Source organism: Vitis vinifera, chromosome 4 (genome assembly GCF_030704535.1).
Source record: "Vitis vinifera cultivar Pinot Noir 40024 chromosome 4, ASM3070453v1".
Classification (NCBI taxonomy): Eukaryota; Viridiplantae; Streptophyta; class Magnoliopsida; order Vitales; family Vitaceae; genus Vitis; species Vitis vinifera.
The window spans coordinates 18,641,813-18,664,580 of NC_081808.1; the positions used below are offsets into that span (position 1 = coordinate 18,641,813).

General features: G+C 35.7%; 1 protein-coding gene across 4 annotated transcripts; it reads left to right on the top strand.

Moving 5' to 3' along the window:
• Positions 1-1,439: 1,439 nt before the first annotated feature.
• Positions 1,440-22,126, top strand: LOC100249595 (membrane-associated protein VIPP1, chloroplastic). 4 transcript variants are annotated; one of them, XM_019219626.2, is made up of 11 exons: positions 1,440-1,696; positions 4,389-4,513; positions 4,658-4,768; positions 4,952-5,016; positions 5,100-5,181; positions 18,868-18,942; positions 19,975-20,045; positions 20,153-20,235; positions 20,788-20,852; positions 21,307-21,381; positions 21,756-22,126. In XM_019219626.2, the coding sequence occupies exons 1-11, from the start codon at positions 1,594-1,596 to the stop codon at positions 21,870-21,872; spliced, it is 972 nt and encodes a 323-aa protein (XP_019075171.1). In that variant the 5' UTR covers positions 1,440-1,593; the 3' UTR covers positions 21,873-22,126. The 4 variants fall into 4 exon arrangements, with proteins under 4 accessions (XP_019075171.1, XP_002276816.1, XP_059592360.1 ...); XM_002276780.5 differs by having other exon boundaries at positions 1,453-1,699; XM_059736377.1 differs by having other exon boundaries at positions 1,455-1,696; positions 21,307-22,126.
• The last annotated feature ends 642 nt before the right edge of the window (positions 22,127-22,768 follow it).

Genomic DNA, 22,768 nt, shown 5'->3' on the forward strand with positions numbered 1-22,768 from the left:
CCTTGTATACCCCTTGTATGTTTTGTGACTTTTTGCCTCTTTCTTAATGCATTTCTTCTTTATTTATATATAAAAAAAACATTTGTAATGCTAAAATCTTTAAATATGTAAAGAATTCATTTTAGATGATAGGGAAAAAATAAAAGGAAAATTCTCACCTTTATGCTCCCTCTCTAGAGTGCAAAGCAAATTGAAAAAGAGTCAATGTACTTGATTATTGCAAAGCAAAAGAATTAGTCAAAAATTAGGTTTCCTTGGCCACCTTTTTTTAACCTTGTTTTTAAAAACTATTTTTTGTTCTTTAATTTATTTTTTTTTTATAACAAAAAACAAGTTTAAAAATATATGGTCAAATGGACCATGTTTTCTTTTTATTTTTAAAAACTAGTGAAAACAATTTCAATTTCTAAAAATTATTTTATATTTTATTTTATTTAAAAAAAAAATGTTTCCAAAGAACAACCACTTAAACAATGATAGAAAATTTTAAAACAGTTTTCTATTTTTAAATCACACAACCAACTCAGGCTCTTAAGTGGTTGAAAACTTGTGTTAAAACAATTTTCTAAAATAAGTTTTAAAAACATTTCACAATTATTTTCCAAATAAAATTTTGTTTGAAAGTTTAGATATCAAAAATAATTTTTAAAACTATTTGATATTATTCAATTATATAAAATACAAAAATTCTCGGTCAATTCTCCATATTTCCATTTATTTTTTTGGATTTTATATATAAAAGAACACTTAAAAATATAGTAAATTTGTTTTAAACTTTCATTATGTTTTTGATATTGAGTTCTTAAAAAAGAATCATAAATTGTTCGACTCAAAGAAAAAAATACGGAGAAAATTATTTTTTTTCATGTTTGATTTTACTAAGAAATCCTAAAAGAAAAAATAAATATAATTAAAATTAATTAACATTTTAATAATTTAAAATTATTTAATCTTTATATAAAAAAGTTCAAACAAATTAAATAAATATGAAATGAGATAGAAAAATAATTATTAAATTTATTTTTTTCATTCCTTTTTTTTATATTTTCTTTTTCTAATTTTTTTCTCAAATTTCTTGAAAATCAAACGTGATCTAAAAATGTGTTTGATAATCATTTTTAGAAATATTTATATTTTTTTAATATTTAAAAGATAAATATTTTCAAATATTTGAATGATTAAAAATACTTCTTAAAATTATTACGGACTCTAAATATATTTTTAAAATTAAATTAAAAAAAATAGTAATGATAGAAATTTTATAATATCATTTATCATTTTTAAAATTTTAAAATTATTACAGTTTCTTGAGAATTTATAAATATCTTTAGTTTATAGAAAATATAAATGAGATGGTATTTAATTTACATTTTTTATTAAAAAATTGTTTCACATTTTTAATTATTCTAAAAAAAAATTAATCTTAAAAAATATAAAAGAAAAAAATGGAAATCGGAAAAGTTCATCCTCACACACCACAAACCAGGAAGAAGGGACAAGGACAGTGAACCCAAACAATCAAAGGTGTGGGAGTGGAAAACCCCCAAATTTTCCTACGCTTTCTCTCTCTAGAAATCTGTTTCCCGGAAAAAAATGGCTACGAAAGTTCCCATTGGTGCTGGGTTAAGCTTGGCTTCACCGCCATGTGCTTCCAACGTCCGTTCACTTGTCCTCAAATCTGCCTTCTTTGGTCATGGTGGTACTGTTCTCTCTGATTCCCTTTCTGGGTGTTGCTCAAATTTTGTTTCTTCTGTTTAAATCCTTGATTTCCCTATGTTTTGTTGCTGAGAAAATTGAGGAAAAATCTAATGGAAACCAAGATTTTGAGTGTTTTGGCGTCGAAAAAGAAAGAAAGCTCTCTTTAAATCTGTCAAGTTTGTGGGTGTAGGGAGCGTTTTTGGTAGCGAGAAATTTATGATTCAAATTCAGGATTTATGTTTCTTTTCTTGCATTTTCTTAGTAACTAGATGAAATATACTGAGTGGAAATTAGTCATGTAGGATACAACATAAGACGAATTATCTGTACTTTCTATTGTGTTTGCTTGCAAATTTGGAGGATAATTGTGGAACAATATTTTAACTGTTATTCATAAGAATTAAGGACTTGGGTTTGTTGTAGCATTCGTATTCTGTAATCTCATTGAATTTTTATGCTGCTGGGTTTGGTTTTTTCTATTTGTGTTGTCTGTCTGTCTAGGAAGATTTTTGGTCAATTCATATTGATCTTTGTGCTCAAAGTAAAATTTAAGGTGTTAAGGGTTTTGTTAGTTTGTCTCGTGTTACTATTTTAGCTAAGTTTCTGTCCATAAATATCTTTGGGTCATGAGTGGGTGAATTGAGAGATGGGGACAGGTCCATTAGGGTTTCTCTGGATTTGTAGAGAGGTGAGGAGGGGAAGATACTCAGGTGGGCAGGGATTAGTATCACTGTTCTGTAGCCGTTATGATGGATTGTTTCAGTCTCAATCATGGATGAAGACAAAGCTTTGCTGAACCGCATTAGATAATTTTTGTCACTTGTCTACATATTTATATTATCTTTTTATTTGTTGTGGATCTTGGCATTGGTTCACTTCTGCTAGCCCCCATATGGTTTTCTTATGCATGTGTACTTCTGCTGGAATGTGAGAAGCTGCTTGCAACTAGCTACTATCAATGAATTTTGATTGAATCTCGGCACATATTTGTAATTTTGGAGCTTCTTCTGCTCAGAGAGGGAGTTGGTGGGTAAATTCTTTATTTATGACATGGCAGCATAAAGTAGCAGTTTTGTGAGCTAGAAATATCCACTTGCATTTGATGGAGTTGGTGGAGCACATCCTCATTAGACATTCTTTGTGATGGCCTTCTAGTTTGTGGGCATTGATTTTCTCCTTGTTCAGGATGTCCTGGGTTCTTTCATGGTCAAATCAGAGTGGTGTTGCTTTGTTCACGTAGTGGCTCCTCTATAGTAGCAATTCTAAGGCAGTTTGGAAGGATGGCCCCCTCTCAGCCTCTCTGTGTTTTTTGTTTGATTCAGAAGAGCACAACAAAAGAATCTTTGAAGGAGTAAAGGGAATAGAGTTGGTTGTGGAAGGGCAATTCCTGAAGGATTTATTTTTATTATTTAAAAAAGGGGTGGTGGGCAGTGATGACCTTCCTTTTCTTGATTTGGTATATTGTGGCATGTGATTTAAAATAGGAGCGCACAGTGTTTCTTTTCTTTTCTTTGCACCTATTCTTGCCTTTTACACTTCCTGTACACTTGAGATCATCAAATTTCTTATTTATTATCTCTTACTCAGGCACCAAAAAATGCCACTTGCATTTATAAGTTTCTGATTGGTCAGTTGCATGTGTTAGGCAAAGAGTGAATTCAAAGGAGATGTGGTTAGCTCCTTTGTACAGTCTCACTAGGTCAGCATGTTTCCACTTTTTGTTTTCTGAGCATGAAGAAGTGAATTTGGAAGAGATGTGAAGATATATATATATATATATTATTTATGTCAGTACTGAATCTACTGATTTATAGCATCAGTCCATTCTACCAAGGGGCTTGACCAATAGATTCATAGTGAAATGGACCCAAACTCATGTTAACTTGCCAGAGGTTAGAGTGAACTTGCTTAAAACCAGAATAGTTAAGCATAATATTCTCCTTATTGAAGCATCTATTTAGCTAATCTGCATCTGCAAATGTGGTGGTTTAGACCCAGAACTAGGTTATACATATATATCGCTGTACTTTAAAATGGATCCCCTGTTTGGAATATGATTTTATGTAACTTGTGGTTGCTTATATCTGACATTGTACTGTTGAAAACCTCCATTCAATTGTGCTTGAATTCCCAAACTAATATGTACTTCCTAATAGGCCAACCAACTTAGATGGATAAGCCTGAGAAAGAAGAAGCCATGATTGAAGTTTGAAATCTATTATATAGAAAATCACATGCCTGTGGTTGGAAAACTGAGTGAAAGCAATCTAACAGTTATATGAATTGTTATTTTTGGTCTTTCTTGACAAAGCTGACAACTTTGTGGAAGATACGTTTGTCCTTTTTTTTTTTTAAGATGAATAGACAGAATCAAAGCAATTTATGACATGTCACGAATGATCAAAATTTATCAAGATAAATTTGAATTTACTGCCTTTTAAACAAAATTTACTGAGATAAATTTATAAAGTTTCAAACAGGTGTGCTTAATAAAACTTATCTCATCCTAAATCCTAGTGCTTCATTCGACTGCCCAGAAGTTGCAGGAGAACAGAAAAAGGACTTGCAATCTTGCAACATCCATCCCAATTAAAGTTTTCTTCTCTTTTTCTCCGGCTCTAAAGTTTTCCTCCTTTGTTAATGCAGACTCAAGTCTCTTCTCTTAGACTATATATCCATTTTTCTTGCAGTGGGAGCTCTAAAAGTTAGAGGCATACGAATAGCTCGTTCCAGTACATACAGATGTAATGGTCATGGAGGGGGTGCTCTTGGTACCCAGATGAACCTTTTCGATCGATTTGCTAGAGTTGTCAAGGTTATATTTGGGAATACATTTTTTTATAGGCATGTTTGGGAATACACTAGTTTTATATTTTTTATTATGATATTCGTGGCCTTTTTCCTTCTATCTTGCTGTGATTTATGCTACTAACGTGGGTTTTATCTTTCACAAGTGTAGTCATATGCAAATGCGGTTTTAAGCTCCTTTGAAGACCCTGAGAAGATTCTAGAACAAACTGTGCTTGAAATGAATGATGACTTAACGAAGATGCGTCAAGCTACAGCACAAGTACATGTCTTTCTTATAGTCTTGGGTTATTTCTTTCTTGTTTCTTCTTTTCCTTTGTGGACTGGTGGATATTGGACTTTCTAGAAACTCTGCTACTTTACTGCATAAAGACATGGAGGAGAGAGGGAAGCACATCAAACACCATGGTGTACAAATGTTTTACATGTTTCCATTTTTCTGAAGGTTCTGGCATCACAAAAGCAGTTGGAAAACAGATATAAAGCTGCACAACAGGCTTCTGAAGATTGGTATAATTTTCTTGGAAGCTTTATCTTTCTTGTTTAGATTTATCTTGATAGCTGGTTGTCATTATGATTTATTGTGATGACAGGTACAAAAGGGCACAACTTGCTCTTGGAAAGGGAGATGAGGATCTTGCCCGTGAAGCTCTTAAGCGGCGTAAATCTTATGCTGTGAGTCACTGTTTTTTGATTGGATGACAAGGACTTTTTGTCAAGTTTATTTATTGAATTTGGCAAGAATCTTTGCTTAAAATTGTCAATATGTCTGATAAGTGCACATGAAACAGTATGTTATATGTCTATCCTATATTCTTTGAACTTCTTCAGATGAATGAATAGGGTAGAACAGTAATTAGTTAGGAAAGCAGGGTTCTGATTTGACAATAGCCCACAATCAGCTCCCTATTAACTGAGTCTCTGAGTTTAGAAAGGCTTTGGGGGGACATGGAAGCATCCAAAAATGCATGCAAAGGCCGTTCGTAAATCCAATTGCTCTGTCAAGACCATTAGCTAGAGTGGAGTTTTAGCCGTTAGTTTAATCTGAAGGCTTGTTTTACCTGTTTCCAGTTTCATGAAACTGTTTTTATGTTTCTCGTCTTTTCAAGTAATGTATTGACTTTTATGTAGTGTGGAGGCTCTATTTGTAATGTTTTAGGAATAATCAAGGGTTGAGATTATTTTCCATGTTATAGAACTATTAGCTACAGTGTCAAATTTTAATTAGGTTGATAAAATGAGGGCCAATTTTGTGACTTCAATTTTGACAGTTTGAAATCACTAATAAAAGTGTATTCAGTACTTTTCTTTTGATAAGTAACTATACTTGTATCTTATTAGAAAAGTGAGTGAACATACCTAAAGAAAGAAGGATGAGAAATCCTTCCAAAAGAAGTGTACACCAATATAAAAGGGAATAACAATGATAGTCCCTAGAAATGCCTTTGGCTTCCATCGCCTAAACCCTACAAGCATGACAGCTCAAGGGGGCATGAAATCCTCAACAAAATCAACAAAAGATGAGGCTCCTTTCTGTATGAAAATAAGAAATCTTCTTATTCACTCATTGAAAAATTAGTTCAAATATATATACGACTTTCAAACTTGTACAATAAATGGAAATTAAATAAGACAGCTGACCTACTCCTAAAATTCTTCCTACAAATTTTCTAGATTACAATTTCCCTAATTTACGCGGTCAACTAATTTAAATATGCACAAAATTAGGAATAAATCAAATAAACTCCATGAAATCAGGAACAATTGTTGGATTCCAACACTTTCCTTGAAGTTGGTTCTAAGATGTCTTTCATCCCCAGCTTGCCAATCATAGAGTTGGATGTCGGATCTAATTTGTGAAGACATCAGCTAGTTGTAGTTTGGATGCGGCAAACGGAGTGCAAATCAGCCCACTATCAATCTTTTCCTCAATAAAATGTCTATAAATCTCAACATGCTTAGTCCTATCATGTTGTACTGGGTTATGAGCAATGCTGATTGCAACCTTGTTGTCACAATATAGTCTCTTGGGATCCTCAAGATTCACTTGTAGTTCCCTTAATAGATCCTTTAGCCATATAGATTCACAAATGTCAAGGACCATAGCTCGAAACTAAGCTTCAACACTAGATCGAGCAACTACTTGTTGCTTTTTGCGTTTTGCTTTTTCACATAAGTAAGTTGTCTCCTACAAAAATACAGCACCCTAAATTAGATCTCGTATTAGTAATAGAATTTCTCCAATCTACATCTATGTAAATCTCAATTCTAAGATGATTGCTCCTTGAGAACAATAAGCCTTTTCCTCGAGTGACTCAGGTAACTCAAGATTCTCAAGATTGCATCCATATGACATGCTAAGGGGGAGTGCATAAATTGTTTTACCATGTTGACAACATATACTATATTTGGTCTCATGCGGGACAAATAAATTAATCTCCCAACGAGTATTTAATATTTCCTTTGTCAACCAATATTCCGTAAGTGATGGCACCTAATTAATAATTTTGATCAATAGATGTACTCACTAGTTTGCGATCTAGCATCCCTATTTCAGTCCTAGCATCCCGATTTCATTTAAAAAATCGAGGATATATATCCTTTGTGTAACATAAATTCCTCTTTTTGATCTTGCCACCTCAATGCCAAGAAAATATCTTATACTTACAAGATCTTTGATTTCGAATTCTTTTGCCAAATTTCCCTTAAGATTCTACATCTCTTCTACATCATCTCCAGTGACAATTATGTCATCCATGTAAACAATAAGTGTAATAATTTTCTTTTATGTCGATTGTTTGATGAATATGGTATGATCTCCTTGGCTTTGGTGATAATCAAATTTGAGAAGAGACTTGGTAAATCTCTTAGTCCATGCTTGATGAGATTGCTTCAAACCAAACAATGATTTCTTCAATCTACAAACCTTTCCACTATTGAATTTTCGTTCAAAACTAGGAGGTAAATCCATAAATACTTCTACTTCCAAGTTCCCATGGAAAAATGCATTTTTTATATCAAATTGTTGTAAAGGCCAATCAAGTTTGCTGCTAAGGATGAAAGGACTCTTAAGGGAATTCATCTATACCACTAGTGCAAAAGTTTCTTGGTAGTCAATTCCAAAGGTTTGTGTGTATCCCTTTGCTACTAACCGGACTTTGTACCTTTCAGTCTAACCATCAACTTTGTTTTTAATGATAAACACCCACTTGCATCCAACTGAAGTTTTTTTCTTTGGGAAAATCGACAATATCCCATGCTTCATTCTTATACAAGGCTTTCATCTTCTCATTTATAGCCTCCTTTCGCCTAGGATCACTTAGAGCCTCTTATACATTTTTAGGAATTAAAGGTGAGGACAAATGAGTGGTAAAGGCCTTATACCGGTGGTAAAGTTTGATAGGATCGAAAATTTGACAGAGGATGTTTAGTACAGCTTCTAAGACCTTCTCAAATAGCTATAGGAATATCAAGATCAATGTCAAATCCATGATTAAGAAGAGAGGGATTAGAAGAATTAGATGTACCTAATCCTAGAGTTGATGATTGGTCGTATGCTAGAGAGATCGAGTCTTGTTCTTGCATTGGCAACCTTGGCCTCCTAGAGTAAACCACCAAAATTGTATCAACATTTTCTGTTGCTGCTGGTTGTATGATCTCAGTTTCTATTGTTGCTGCTGGTTGTATGATGTCAGCCTCCTCTACATCACCATGTTCAAGAGCATGACTCCAAATGGGTAAAGGAAGCATTCAAGACTAACCTTCCTACAGTATTTTCTTCCCCTGAAGATCAGATTTCTGGAAATAAGGTTGGTTTAAAAAGAAAAACAAACATAAATGGAGACAAATTTCGTTTATGTAGGTGGATGATAATACTTATACCCTTTTTGTATAGAAGAATAGCCTAAAAAAATACACTTAGTGGCTTTGGGATCAAGTTTGGATTGGTTTTTGTTTGGGATATGGACAAATATAGTACAACCAAAGACTTGGGGTGAAAGGGAGTTAAGGCAATTTATGTGAGGTAGGTGTTGTTTTAGGGTGTCTATTAGAGCCTTGGAGTTTAGGCTTTTTGTGGGCATTTAATGGATAAGGTAGGCAATTGTAAGGACTACAACTCCCCAAAAGAACTTAGGAACAGTTCTAGCAAATAAGGCTCTAGCTACCTCCAACAAATGTTTATTCTTCCTTTCAACTACCTCATTTTGTTGAGGAGTACCTACACAAGAGGTTTAATGAATAATCTCATTCTCTAAGAAATAATTTCCAAGGATTTGTTTTAAATACTCCCCTCCACTATCCAACCTCACATCTTGCAATTTTGCATTAAAGTGGGTTTGGATCATATGGTGGAATTGTTTAAGGGTGAGGATAGTGTTAAATTTTTCTTTTAGGAGATAGATCCATGTGGTTCAGATACAATTGTCAATAAAATTTTATAAACCATTTTGTTCCTAAAATACAAGGAACTTATGAAGGACTCTAAACATCAATATGAATAAGAGAAAAAGGAATTTCATTTCTTTTACTACTCAAAGGATGAGAAATATGGTGGCTTTTTAATAACTCACAGACTTTGCATTGGGATTTTGAAAGATCTAAATTGACATGCAATTTATGGAGAGCCCTAAATGCGGAGGGGGCTGCAGGTGGCATTTTGATATGCTGGGACAAGAGGGTCTTGGATATTTTGGATTGGGAGGAGGGTCATTTCTCATTGTCCTGTAGATTCAAGACTATAGAAAATGGGGCTACTTGGGTTTTTACGGGAGTGTATGGTCCATTTACCAAAGTGGAAAGGGAGGGTATGTGGGAAGAATTTGGGGCGATAAGAGGTCTTTGGGATGATCCCTGGTGTCTCGGTGGGGATTTCAATATCACTTTGTTTCAACAAGAAAGGAGCAGCCAAAGAAGAATCAGCTCAGCCATGAGGAGATTTGCAGAGACTGTGGATGATCTAGAGCTGGTGGACCTGCCCCTTCAGGGGGGAGAGTTCACCTGGAATGGGGGGCTTAATAATCAGGCGTGGGCGAGACTAGACAGGTTTTTAGTTTCCCCTAGCTAGTTAGATCAGTTTAGTGGAGTCACTCAAAGCAGGTTGTCTCGGCCAATTTCTGATCATTTCCCAATCGTGTTAGAGGGGGGTGGAATAAGAAGAGGCCCAACCCCGTTTAGATTCGAAAATATGTGGCTGAAGGTTGAGGGGTTTAAAGACATTGTTAGAACCTGGTGGCAGGGAATTGAAGTCAGGGGCAGCGCTAGCTATAGATTGGCTATTAAAATGAAGGAAATTAAAAAGAAGCTGAAAGTTTGGAACAAAGAGGTTTTTGGGAGGCTGGAAACTAATAAAGTTTCAGCCTTACAACAAGTAGACTTTTGGGATCGGGTGGAAAGTGAGAGAAACTTGACTGTGGAGGAAGCTAAAGACTCCTTTAAGAAATGGGTCCTGTTGGAGGAAGCCCATTGGAGACAGCACTCAAGGGAGATTTGGTTAAGAGAGGGGGATAGAAACACGGGGTTCTTCCATAGAATGGCAAGTACTCATCGAAGAAACAACGCTATGGATAGAATTAAGGTTAATGGGGAGTGGCTAGTAGAGGAGCAGCAGGTGAGAGAAGGAGTTGTGAATTCGTTTCAGCAGATGCTTTCTGAAGATATGGTTTGGCAGGCGGATATTGGTAGAATTCAGGTGGGTTGCATCAGCCAACAAGAAGCAGAGAGTCTGGAAATCCCATTTACAGAGATTGAGATTCATTCGGCGTTGATGGAGATGAATGGGGATAAAGCTCCTGGCCCGGATGGTTTTACTGTAGCCTTCTGGCAAAACGCATGGGATTTTACCAAAGAGGAGATCATGGAGATGTTTAAAGAATTTCATGAGCATAACTCCTTTGTTAGAAGCCTCAACAATACTTTTTTGGTGTTGATACCTAAGAAAAGCGGGGCTGAGGATCTTGGAGACTTTAGACCTATCAGCTTGTTGGGGGGGCTCTATAAACTTTTGGCTAAAGTCTTAGCTAATAGGCTCAAAAAAGTGATTGGTAAGGTGGTCTCTATTGCTCAGAATGCCTTTGTAATGGGAAGACAAATTCTAGATGCGTCCTTAATTGCTAATGAGGTGATAGATTCGTGGCAGAAGAGAAAAGAAAAGGGCCTTATTTGCAAATTGGATATAGAAAAAGCTTATTACAGCATCAATTGGAATTTTTTAATGAAGGTCCTTCAAAAAATGGGCTTTGGGACCAAGTGGGTGGGTTGGATGTGGAGCTGTGTGTCTTCTGCTAAATTCTCTATTCTTGTTAATGGAGTGCCAGTTGGGTTTTTCCCTAGCACTAGAGGGCTTCGTCAAGGGGATCCTCTATCCCCTTACCTCTCTGTTATGGGAATGGAGATTTTGGACGTCCTCATCAGGAGAGCGGTGGAGGGGGGATATCTTTCAGGATGTAACATTCGGGGTGGTAGTAGAACTTCCTTGAATATCTCCCACCTATTTTTTGCTGATGACACAATTGTGTTTTGTGAGGCGAGCAAAGAGCAAGTTACTTATCTAAGCTGGATTCTCTTTTGGTTTGAAGCGGCTTCGGGTCTTCGAATTAATTTAGCCAAAAGCAAAATCATTCCAGTTGGAGAAGTGGAGGAGATTCTTGAGATGGCAGCTGAGCTAGGATGCAGGGTGGGGTCTCTGCCCTCTCACTATTTGGGTCTCCCCTTAGGGGTCCCCAATAGGGCTACTTCCATGTGGGATGGAGTGGAAGAGAGGGTCAGGAGGAGACTTGCGCTTTGGAAAAGACAGTACATCTCCAAAGGGGGGAGGATCACTCTCATAAAAAGCACCTTGGCTAGCATGCCAATTTACCAAATGTCTATCTTCCGAATGCCCAAGTCCGTTGCTAAAAGAGTGGAGAAAACCCAAAGAGATTTCCTATGGGGGGGAGGAAACTTGGACGGAAAAGTCCATCTAGTTAAATGGGATGTGGTCTGTACAGAAAAACACAAGGGAGGGCTAGGATTAAGGAGAATAGCCACTCTGAATAGAGCCTTGCTGGGCAAGTGGATTTGGAGGTTTGCTTGTGAAAAGGATAACCTTTGGAAACAAGTGATCACTACGAAATATGGGCAAGAGGATTATGGTTGGAGATCAAAGAAGGCTAGTGGGGCGGCTGGAGTAGGGGTCTGGAAGGAGATTATGAAAGAATCTGAATGGTGCTGGGAAAATTTGGCTTTTCTAGTTGGGAAGGGTTCCAAAATCAAATTTTGGAAAGATAGTTGGTGCACTGACACTCCGTTGTCCCAATGTTTCAATCATCTTTTTGTCCTTGCCGCGCATAGGGACGCTACGATTGAGGAGATGTGGGATCAAGATTCGGGCCAAGGAGATTGGAATCTTGTTTTTGTGAGGGACTTCAATGATTGGGAGTTGGATATGGTTGGGGATTTGCTCCATACTTTGAGGGGTCATAGGCCTTCCCTGGAGGATGATTCAGTTATGTGGAGGCAGGGAAGAAATGGTCTCTTTAGGGTCAAAGAAGCTTATAGGCTACTAGACAAGCCTAATGCCACAGTGTTTCCCGCAAGGAGAATATGGGTGGATAGGGTGCCAACTAAAGTCTATTTTTTTGCTTGGGAGGCTACGTGGGGGAAGGTGCTCACTCTGGATAGACTCTAGATAAGAGGGGTGCAACTCCCAAATTGTTGCTTTTTGTGTGGTTGTGAAGAAGAGAATGTAAATCATATTCTTTTACACTGTATAGTGACTAGAGCCCTATGGGATATTATTTTTGGGTTGATAGATATTAAGTGGGTCCTCCCAGAAACTGTAAAGGAAACTTTAATCTCCTGGAGGGGTTCATTTGTAGGGAAGAAAAGGAAAAAGATTTGGAAATCCATTTCGTTATGTATTTTTTGGACGGTTTGAAAGGAGAGGAATAGGTTAGCCTTTAGGGGGGGTGCGTTGAATATTCAGAAATTAAAGAGTTCTTTCGTCTGTAACTTATGGAATTGGGCCAAAGTGTATTTAGGTGAGGAGTCTTTCTCCCTTATAGGTTTTTTGGAGTGGATAGCTTCCACTTAAGGGGAGGTAGTTCTTTTTGGTCCTTTTTCTCTTTTTGAGGTTGTAGCCATCTTGTATACTCCCTGTATGCTTTGTGGCGTTTAGCCTTTTCTAATGCATATCTTGTTTACTTATCAAAAAAAAAAAAAATTGACATGCAATTTAGGGTACAAGGCTCTCAAAGAGAAAAAAGTTGGATGCCCTAATCTTTTATGCATTAGCCAAAGTTCTCCTTTTTTTGTGTTCCATTTTATTTTATGAGCTTGACTCTTTCCTTCATCCTCAGTTACCAAGCAATAGAGACTCTCTCTCTTTCTAGCACTGCCAATCATCTTCCTGTAGTTAGGTCCTAAAACACACAATTAGCAAGAAAGAAAGTTTTTTATAGGAAACAACACATGTATATATTGATAGAAAAAAAGTACAATAGAAGGATGAGGAATCCTCCCACCAAAGATGAAACTGAACAACACAAAAAGATAACAAGACACTACACTAAGAAAACTATGAACAATCTCCCTTGACTAGATCGTCCCGTTGGAACTACACACTGCTAGCCAATCTAGTTGTATCACGTTAAGGGGAATACCCTTAAAAACCTCGGAACAAAAAGCCCAAAGAGAAGCAAGGAAATGAATGGAATCCCAAAGATTCTCTGAATTCCTAGCTTTGTCCTCAAATATCCTGGCGTTTCTTTCCCGCCACACAACCCAAATTAAAGCTATGCACGCATTCTGCCACAAAACCACCTCTCTCTTGGAATTGCCAAAACCTTTATAGTTGATGAACATCATGTCTGAAATGCTTCTCGGAGGAACCCAATCCATCTTAGCTAGCTGAAATAATCTGTGCCACAATCCCAACGACACAGAACAATGAAGGAACAGATGATCTGCTGATTTTCCTTACTTCATGCACAACTTACAAATGTCATAACTAAGAGCTTTGTGGGGTCTCCTCAATTGTAGCAAGTCATTAGTATTTACCTTCTTGTGTGCCACAAGCCAGACAAGGCCTTAACTTTGAAGGGGGCTTGAGAATTCCATACAAACTTAGTAGGGAAAAATGAAGATAAGTTGGGCATTTGAGACAAGGCTATAAAGAAAGACTTGACTGTGAACAATCCTAAAGAAGATAAGGACCATGATCTTGCATCTGAAGCCGAAGTGGATATATGCATACAATCAAGAGATTGCATGAGACATTTTAGATCTTCTATCTCAGAATCGAAAAGATTACGACGGAAATTAAAGTTCCATGAGAAAGGGCGATCAGAACCGAGAATTGAAGATATAGGAATATTATTATCTGTGACTACTCTAAATAGTCTTGGGTATTGGACTTTGAAGATCTGATCCCCCCACCACAAATCTTCCCAAAAACGAATTTTTTCCCCATCTCCTACGACAAACCGAGTATACTTGGAAAAATCCTGAAAGACTTGTGCAATAACCTTCCAAGGACAACGATGTGACCATCTGACTAAAGTGTTGGCATCCCAACCATTTGAGTGTGTCCCGTAAATGCTTTGAATGACCTGATGCCACAGAGTTGCTCTCTTCCTTGGAAACCTCCACAACCACTTCCCTAAAAGAGCACGATTCCTTAAAGGAATCTTCCCAAACTCCAACCCCCCTTTTACCCTCGGCTTACACACCGCATCCCAACTAACAAGATGATCTCTTTTACCTTCCCCAACCCCTGACCAAAGAAAATCCTTTTGCAATCTCTCAATTTTTGCAGCCACTGAAGCGGGAAACTTATCAACAAGAAAGAAAGTTATAGAACAATTTTGAGATTTTGTTAATTTATTGATGGACAATAAGTTACAAGACATATTTAGGACATGCAAAACAGATGAAGAGTGATATTATGAATGAATAAAATAATGCCTTTACCACTAATGGGAGTCAAAGATCCATTAGCAATATGTACTTTTTGGTTACCCAAACATGGAATGTAGGATAGAAAAACATTAGGCTCTTTAATCATGTGATCAATTGCCCCTAAATCAATAACCTAAGGGTTAGAATGAAGAATATTTGAAGTACTAAGAGTTGTTTTAAAAGCACCTAATTGTGAAAAAACACAGGAAGTGGAGGAAGAGGAAACCTTAGATTTTATCATAATCTTATACAAGAGATCCAGTTGTTTTTTTGTGAAAGGGAGACTATTTGAGGTTGATGTTAAACCTGATGTCTCAACTGATAGTGCACTCACTGCCTCACACTGAAATCTTTTGCTGTTTTTGAATTGCTTGTTACTATTGTGGCTGTCCTTGGCCCTTGATTATGTCTTTCCATGCAATTTCCAACAAGTCTCTCTAGTGTATCTTGACTTATTGCAATGATCACACCATCTAGTCTCATTTTGTCCCCCTTTTTGAAGTCACCTGTATTGAGTGCTGAATTCTCTTGTGGAGCTTGTCCCATCATGACTGCCCTTCTAGACTCTTCACCATACACATAGGAATAAACTTCACATAAAGATAGAAGAAGATATTTTCCAAGTATTTGACATCTTACCTAATACAATTGTGGATTTAATCCACTTGGAAAATCAAAGATTCGATCTCGTTTAATTATTTCACCCAACCTTGTTGCATCTGCTGCAGATTCCCTTTCAATATGTTGACAAAGACCCAACTCTTGCCACAAGACCTTTAATCTGTTGTAGTAAGCTATCACTGAGAGATCTTTCTGCTTGGTATTATGGATAATTGTCTTCAGTTCATAGATCTGAGCAACATCTCCTTTCTTCGAGTATGTTTGTAACACAACATCCCAAACCTTCTTAGTCGAAGATCTGAACAAAAATGTTTGCCAATTTCTGATTGCATTGAATTCAGCAGCCATGACATTATCATGGAATTTTCAGCATCCCATGATTCAAAAGAAAAATCAGATTGTTTTGGCTCCTCAATGGTTCCACATGAAAATCCCATCTTCCCTCAACTTTGAAGGAAAATTTTTGCCGATTGAAACTGCTCAAGATAGTTATGCCCATTAAGCTTCTCGATTGTAGTCTGAAGTGTGGGATTATCAAAATGGGTTGTTGTCTTGGGTTGGTTCAATAAGATTCTATCAGAAGTTTCTTCCTCCATTGGTAGAAGAAAACAAAGGAAGAAGTAAGGGATAAACAAAGGGTTGATGGCAATAGAAAGTTGCAAATATGATAGACAAGGCTTGGCAATGAAGGCCAAGAAGAAGAAAAAACTACCAGGACTTGTTTTTCAGCTTTCATAACATGTTGGAAAATAAGAAATCTTCTTACTCATTCACTAAAAAATTAGTACAAATATATATACAACTTTCAAACTTGTATAATAAATGGAAACTAAATAAGACAACTGACCTATTCCTAAAATTCTTCCTGCATGTCCTCTAGATTACAACTTCCCTAATTTACATAGTCAACTAATTTAAAAGTGCATAAAATCAGGAATAAATTAAATATACTCCATGAAATTAGGAACTATTGTTGGATTCCAACACTTTCTTCAGCGATAGGTTAGCAGACTCCAGCTTAATTTTTGAGTGCAAACGGAAATTTTAGTGATTATTTTAACATGTTGCTGGATGCACTTACATATGGAAGATTTTTTAGTGTTTAACATTGAATCTTTTTATAAAAAAATATTCTAAGAGTAACTCATCGGCAATCATAAAATCATGTAGGATTTTGCCCTTGAGGCTTGGCTCAAGTGGTGAAGGGATGGGAAAGGTTTGTGGGAGGTTCCAGGTTTAAGTCCCAATGAGAACAAAAATTCACCTATCAAGAATAATAATAAAATCATGTAGGATTTCCTTTTGATTCAACATCGATGAGACTGTTAAAGGTAAGGAATTTTAGGTCCTGTTTGGAAACTATTTTCAAAAACAATTTTCAGTTTTCTAAAACAAAAAAACAAGAAAACACATTAGACAACCAAAAAACAGAAAACAATTTTCTATTTTTAAAAAGAGAAAACAGGGTGTTTTCAAAAAACATCTTTTAGTTGTTTCAATTTTTTTCACTTGTTTTTTAAGAGTTGTTTTAAAAAATAATTATACAAATATGGAAAATTATTAAAAATAAAGTACTACATTTAAAAGTTATTTTCAAACATATTTAAAAACATAGAAAACAGATTAAAAACATTTCAGATTCCTAAACAAGCTTTTATTCCATAAATTATCATAAAATAGTTTTCAAAAACTATTTCCAAAAAACTGTTTTTTAGAACTTTTTTCGAAAACACTTCCCAAAAACAGAGTGTTAGTCTATTGACTGTTCCAGCATGTTAATATTAAATCTCACCTTTGAAGAAGTTCATAATGAAGGCCATGATGGAGGCATGGATATGGAGCTTGATGAGAATGATAAAATATTTTCCGCAAGTTCTCGATGCAAGAGGATCTCCTAAGTAAATCAGTGCGAATTTCATTTTTGTACCTGCCCTACAAATTTCATCACATGGATGGAAAAATCTTGACAACAGATGTAGGAGAGAGAAGTAGGAGGAACTGTCATATATGAAGGCCACCATGTTTAAGGGAAAGCTTTCATCAATATTAGATCCTTCCTGAAAGTCATGGGGTTGTGAGGTCCTGTAACTTACACATTTATGTTAGAATTTGGGAAATCATTTGCACCATCAATGATGTTTAAGAACTTTTAAGTAGTGCATTTTACTCCATTGTCATTAGAAGATCTCTTGGATGATATGAAAGAAGCAATAATGCATAATTTCTTCAGTCCCTCTGTCCCTTTTGGCCTTTGGTGCCTAGTATACACCATGTGCACCCTTTTGAAGGCGCTTTTAATACAATTCTTCTTTACCTATAAAAAAAAATGCATAATTTCTTTAGACTCCACCAAAAGTCAACAAGGTGATTGAGAAAGTTAAAAAGGATGAGAGATTAATAATTATTTGAAGTATTGGCAGGAAATGCTAGGATACAACAAAAATCCCACATCTAGAAGAGATGAATTCATATTTGGATGAGGGGATAAAGTTCATGCATGCTTAATCGAGTAGGGAAAATGGTGAAGGGCAATATTGGTGTTTCAATTCCTAGTACATGTGAAGGGCAAGGAGTATCTGTAGGGAAATTGGATGCATAGAAAGGGAAAATTGTTTATCTGTGATAGAGGATATGAAAAGCAAATGAAATAGTTGGATAAGGACAAAGGGGTACTTGATAGAGGTATCACTGAGGTAATTGTTTACTAACCTCTGAAAGGAATTGCTTGAGGGGAAAGTTCATCTGCAACAACATAATATCTAATTTCCTCAAGAGTCCTAGTGCTGAGAGCAAGATTCAGCAAAGCCTATTGGCTGTTTGGGTGCTAGTGAATCACTTCAGTTACCGCTTTTCTTCCAAATATTATAATTTCTTATTATAAGTACTCACCTCCAGAATATGATTTCACTAATTATTTTGTCTACTGTCCTTTTTTTTTTTTTTTGCATGGGATGAAGATAATGTGAGATTTTCCAATTCAAAACACTTGTTTGGTAAATTGCATCAAACTTGGCTCTGCTAGTTACATGCATTATTTAATTTCCGGTTCTTCAGTGTTTCATTTGTTTTATTTTGTTTGGTTAAATTAACAACTCCACCTAGGCCAAGCAATCCCAATCATATCTTCAAACATAATCCTAAGAAAATCCATTGGGTAATTACTAGGCTAGATCTTCCTCTCTTTTTATGGCATACCTAATATTAGTTAAATAATCTGCTGTCCTATTTCCTTCTCAAAATGTAAGATTAAATTTAGCTCCCATGTTGGACTGTGTAATAAAATTCCAGCTGTCTAATACCAAGCTCCATATCATCCAAGGAGCCATAGATTTTCTATTCATACAATTATTAATCACCTTCGAGTCCCCTTCAACTACCAGTTTTTTAATTCTTTGATTTTTGGCCAGAATTGTACCATCTCTCAGACCAAGCACTTCTAGTAATAGAACTGTAATCTTATTCTTCATCCATTCAGTTTGGGTTCATTAGGTTAACCTATGGTACCCCTAATACTTCCAGGTCATAGTTTTCATAAATTATCGTGCACCATATCGTTTGGTCCTCAAAGAAGGTCATGCCTTTGGATCTTGTGTTCTTATTCTGCATTAATCTTGGGGCATGTGACACTATTCCATTTTCTTGTATGTTTTTGGCTTAGAACTTATTTGCACAATCCAGTTTCCACCTTTTTCCTTAATACATGCCTATACTCAAAATAGATTTGCATAATACAGCTTAAATATTGTGTCAAGCTGTGCTTTTCTCTCAACTTTGCTATTCCACTTAATCTGTATTGTACTACAGGATAATGCAAGTGCTTTGAAGGCTCAGCTTGATCAGCAGAAGACTGTCGTTGAAAATCTTGTCTCTAATACACGGGTAGGATGCTATATTTATATGACTCATAATAGAACTCTGTACTGAATTTTCCATTTCTTTTCCTGTATGATTTATATTTTTGAAATCAATCTCCACTTTGATTCTCCTTTAATTGTTAAACAGTATTTATGTTTCTTTGGTTAACTAAATTCCTTGTCAGTGTAACCAACTTTAGATTGCACTTCTTGAAACATCAGCATAAAGTGACCTTGAGAACATCTTTGTCTGTCTGTTTCATGCATATTTAGCTGAATAATTTTCCATTATTATCAAAACCAATGAAGGGGCATCGAGTGGTCTTGTTTTTAGCCAAAAAAATCTATAAACAGCAATTGAATGGGAAAATAAATGTAGCGTTGGAAAAGTTGATACATCATTCAAAGCAGTAATGTTAGGTTGCAACTTCTTTACCCATGTTGATACCCATATGAATATATGTGTTGAATTGAACACACACACATCATTAGAAGCAGCTATATTAGTTTGTGATATCTACTTTTGTGGCTTGTATATCCATGGAATGGCATGTGTATTTGCTTTATTTTAAAAGTGCAGAAAATGAAAGAGGAGTGATAAATTTTGCTTAGTCAAAGTATGTTAAATAGAAGGAAGTGCATATAACAGTATTCTTAAGTTTTTTTCATCACTTGTTGAAAGGAAAAAAGAAAAGGAATAAACTGGTGTTTTAGGAATTAAGACCAATAAACCACACAAATTCAAACAACTCCTTTAAATTGAGCAGAAATAAGGAAAATAATTTCAGGTAGCTGCTATAACTTGTGTTAAGGTTATAGAAGGAAGAGGGTGAGTACCCATATTCTGAGAACTCTGTTCGGTTGTTTGCTATTCCGTTTCACTGGTACACTTGGACCTTTTGTTTGCAAGTGCTATTTATCATAACGAACATGATATGTTTACTGATCTTGTTTGCGATGCTATTTTATCAATTGCTGACACAGCATTTTGAGTAAGCATGTTGAGATAAGTGAACTGGAATACTTGGGTTGATTGAGTCTGTTTCCTATTTGGCAGCTTTTGGAAAGCAAGATACAGGAGGCAAAATCAAAGAAAGACACTCTCAAAGCACGTGCTCAGTCTGCAAAGTTTGTACTTCATCTCCGTTTCCCTCAATTATTTTTAATTTTCCCACTTGCCCCATGGTTTAGCCCTCATAATTAATGTTTAATGACTGCTTCTGATCTACCTACAGGACTGCAAGCAAAGTGAGTGAGATGCTGGGGAATGTAAATACAAGCAGTGCTCTTTCAGCTTTTGAAAAGATGGAGGAAAAAGGTTCTGATTGTCATTTTTTTTTTTTCTTTCAGATAAATGTCTTTTTTCTTATTGCATGAGTGCATCAAGCTATTTGTGGAAGATTTTTTTAATTAGTCTTGTAAGTACAATATGTTGCCATTCTACTATAACTCTACAAGGTTCCTTTAAGGCTCTCTACCCCATGTCTAGACATTTCTATTGATGAGAATCATGAGATACCCTTGGTCCTTTTACAGAAAGCTATGAATTATTCCCACAGATTTTATAGTTTATTAACTTCCTTTCCGATCAGTGTGCAAAAAAAGCTTTTACCAGCTTGCTTGTTCCATAATATAAGGCAAAAAAATGCTCATCTTGAAAAATTAAAAATTAAAAAAGAGACATTTACAAAGTCCTCTGAGGTTGAGCAGTAATTCAATGTAAGACTTTTCCTCTCCTCCCAAATATTCTGTGGTCTACAGCAGGGTCCACTCTATGCTCAGTGATACCAAATATATGATATTCCCTCTACATTGTTGGCTATGAAGTCTCGAGCTCAGTCTCTAAATGTTTTATTTCTTTACTTTACAGTGTTAGCCATGGAGTCTCAAGCTGAGGCACTCAATCAGTTAACCACTGATGATCTGGAAGGAAAGGTAACTGTTCTTAATTTTCTTTTATGGTTCACTACCTGCCTCTTCATGTTCTAGCCCTTTTTTTTTAGCATATGCTACTTTGAAATATGTATATTTGATTGATTGAAAAGAGAAAGAAATGATTTGCATATAGATATTCAGTTGGAACCGGGAAGTTGTTCTGAATGTTATCCTACATCACAAGAGAGGAAACTCATCCACTACAGCCTTTTCTACCCGAGACCAAATACATTGCTCTTGCTTCAACACAGTCATAATTGCAATAGGTCAACCATATTTCATATACTAACACGTCTCTGTGTGTGTGATATGACATCTGTTCTATACCCAGTACCAATAAATCTAGGTTTCAATGCCTGAAACTGAGAGGCCTTTATTGAAGAAAATTTTCTCAAGTAATAGTGCACTACATTTGAATGATCCTTACAATCCAAACTCTTCCTTTCTTTCACAGTTTGCATTGCTGGAGAGTTCTTCAGTTGATGATGATCTTGCAAGCTTGAAGAAGGAACTATCTGGGAGCTCAAAGGTATTGTCACACCCATTTATGTTTAGCTGGAGCTGTAGTACACTGTTCATCTTGATATCGATAAGAATGGCTTGTTCTCTTGTTTTGCTGTATAGTCTCGACTGTTGGAGCTCCTTTTGGTTACTCCTTTTTCTATGGCAACCATAATTTTGTAGTAGATTTGGTTCCATCTCAATGCAAACACTTTCTTGCATTCATTTTCCCGATGCTCTGTTTGATTGCGAAGAAAAAGGAAAAAGGGAGCACTAGCAACCTAAGAATTTAGTTGGAATTGGCCTGGTGACCAAGAGATCATTTGCTGTCCATGGTGAATGCTTCCAAACCATAGCCAGCACATATCAATTATCATATCAGTTTTCTTTTGTGTCAAACAGAAAGGAGAGCTGCCACCTGGGAGAACCGCGGTTGCCTCAAACACAGCATTCCCTTTCCGAGACTCTGAGATTGAAAAGGAGCTGAATGAACTGAGGAGAAAAGCAAGTGAGTTCTAGAACCCATGTTCACACCCCAAAGATCCACTCTCTACTCCAAGAAAGTTGTATTTCTTTCACCAGAAAATTCTGCAAGTACTTTACATAGCCATTAACAGTGTACATTTACCAGTATCTCCTGAACAATGTGAGGTAATCTTCAGCATTTTATTGTTGTACATGATCCCCTTACAGACTTTCTTTTACTATGGATGATTTCTTTCATAATTCTATATCATCTAATACCATATTTAAGTTTTTGGTATTTCATGTCATTTAATTGTGTGCATTCCAATTTATTATGATCCCGTAATTGGTAGTTTAACATGGTATTAGAGCTTTGGTTAACCAGAGGTATCGAATTCGAGTCTCTCCTACTACTCATACCTGAATCATCTAAGAATGCCAATGGATATTATCAGATAGATTAAACCCAAATTTGATCATATGGATGAAATAACTTTCAATTTGTAAATCTAACCCTTCATCTATTTTTAGCTTTTTTTTTATTAAAAATACTTAAAACTTTTTTCTTGTAAAAATAACCTTTTTTGGGGAAATTTATTAGTAAAGTTATGTTAGGTTCCTGAAAAATCTAAGGGAAAATGCAAAGAAAAGAATATACAATGGGAAAGTAGAAGAAAATAAAAAGTAAAGAAAACTAAAAAATAGATTAAAAATCAATAAATTATTTTTATTTGTTACTTCAAACTCATTTTATTTATTTTAACTCATCTCTATAAAGATTAAATAATTTAAACATATATAAAGTTTTAATTATAATTTTTATTTTTATATTTTTCAAGCATAAAAAAAAAAAAAAAAAAAAAGAATTAAAAGGACATTTATGTGAAAATTTTGATTAGTTGGCCTTGACCGTAATTCGAGTTCTCCAATTCTGTATTGATTTCGTGTCA

Excerpts from the sequence above, each read along its gene's own strand:
- LOC100249595 (XM_059736376.1), top strand. The coding sequence starts at position 1,594 with ATGGCTACGAAAGTTCCCATTGGTGCTGGGTTAAGCTTGGCTTCACCG. Across the intron at positions 20,046-20,152 it reads GCACGTGCTCAGTCTGCAAA|GACTGCAAGCAAAGTGAGTG; the intron begins GTTTGTACTTCA and ends ATCTACCTACAG. Across the intron at positions 20,236-20,787 it reads TGAAAAGATGGAGGAAAAAG|TGTTAGCCATGGAGTCTCAA; the intron begins GTTCTGATTGTC and ends TTTACTTTACAG.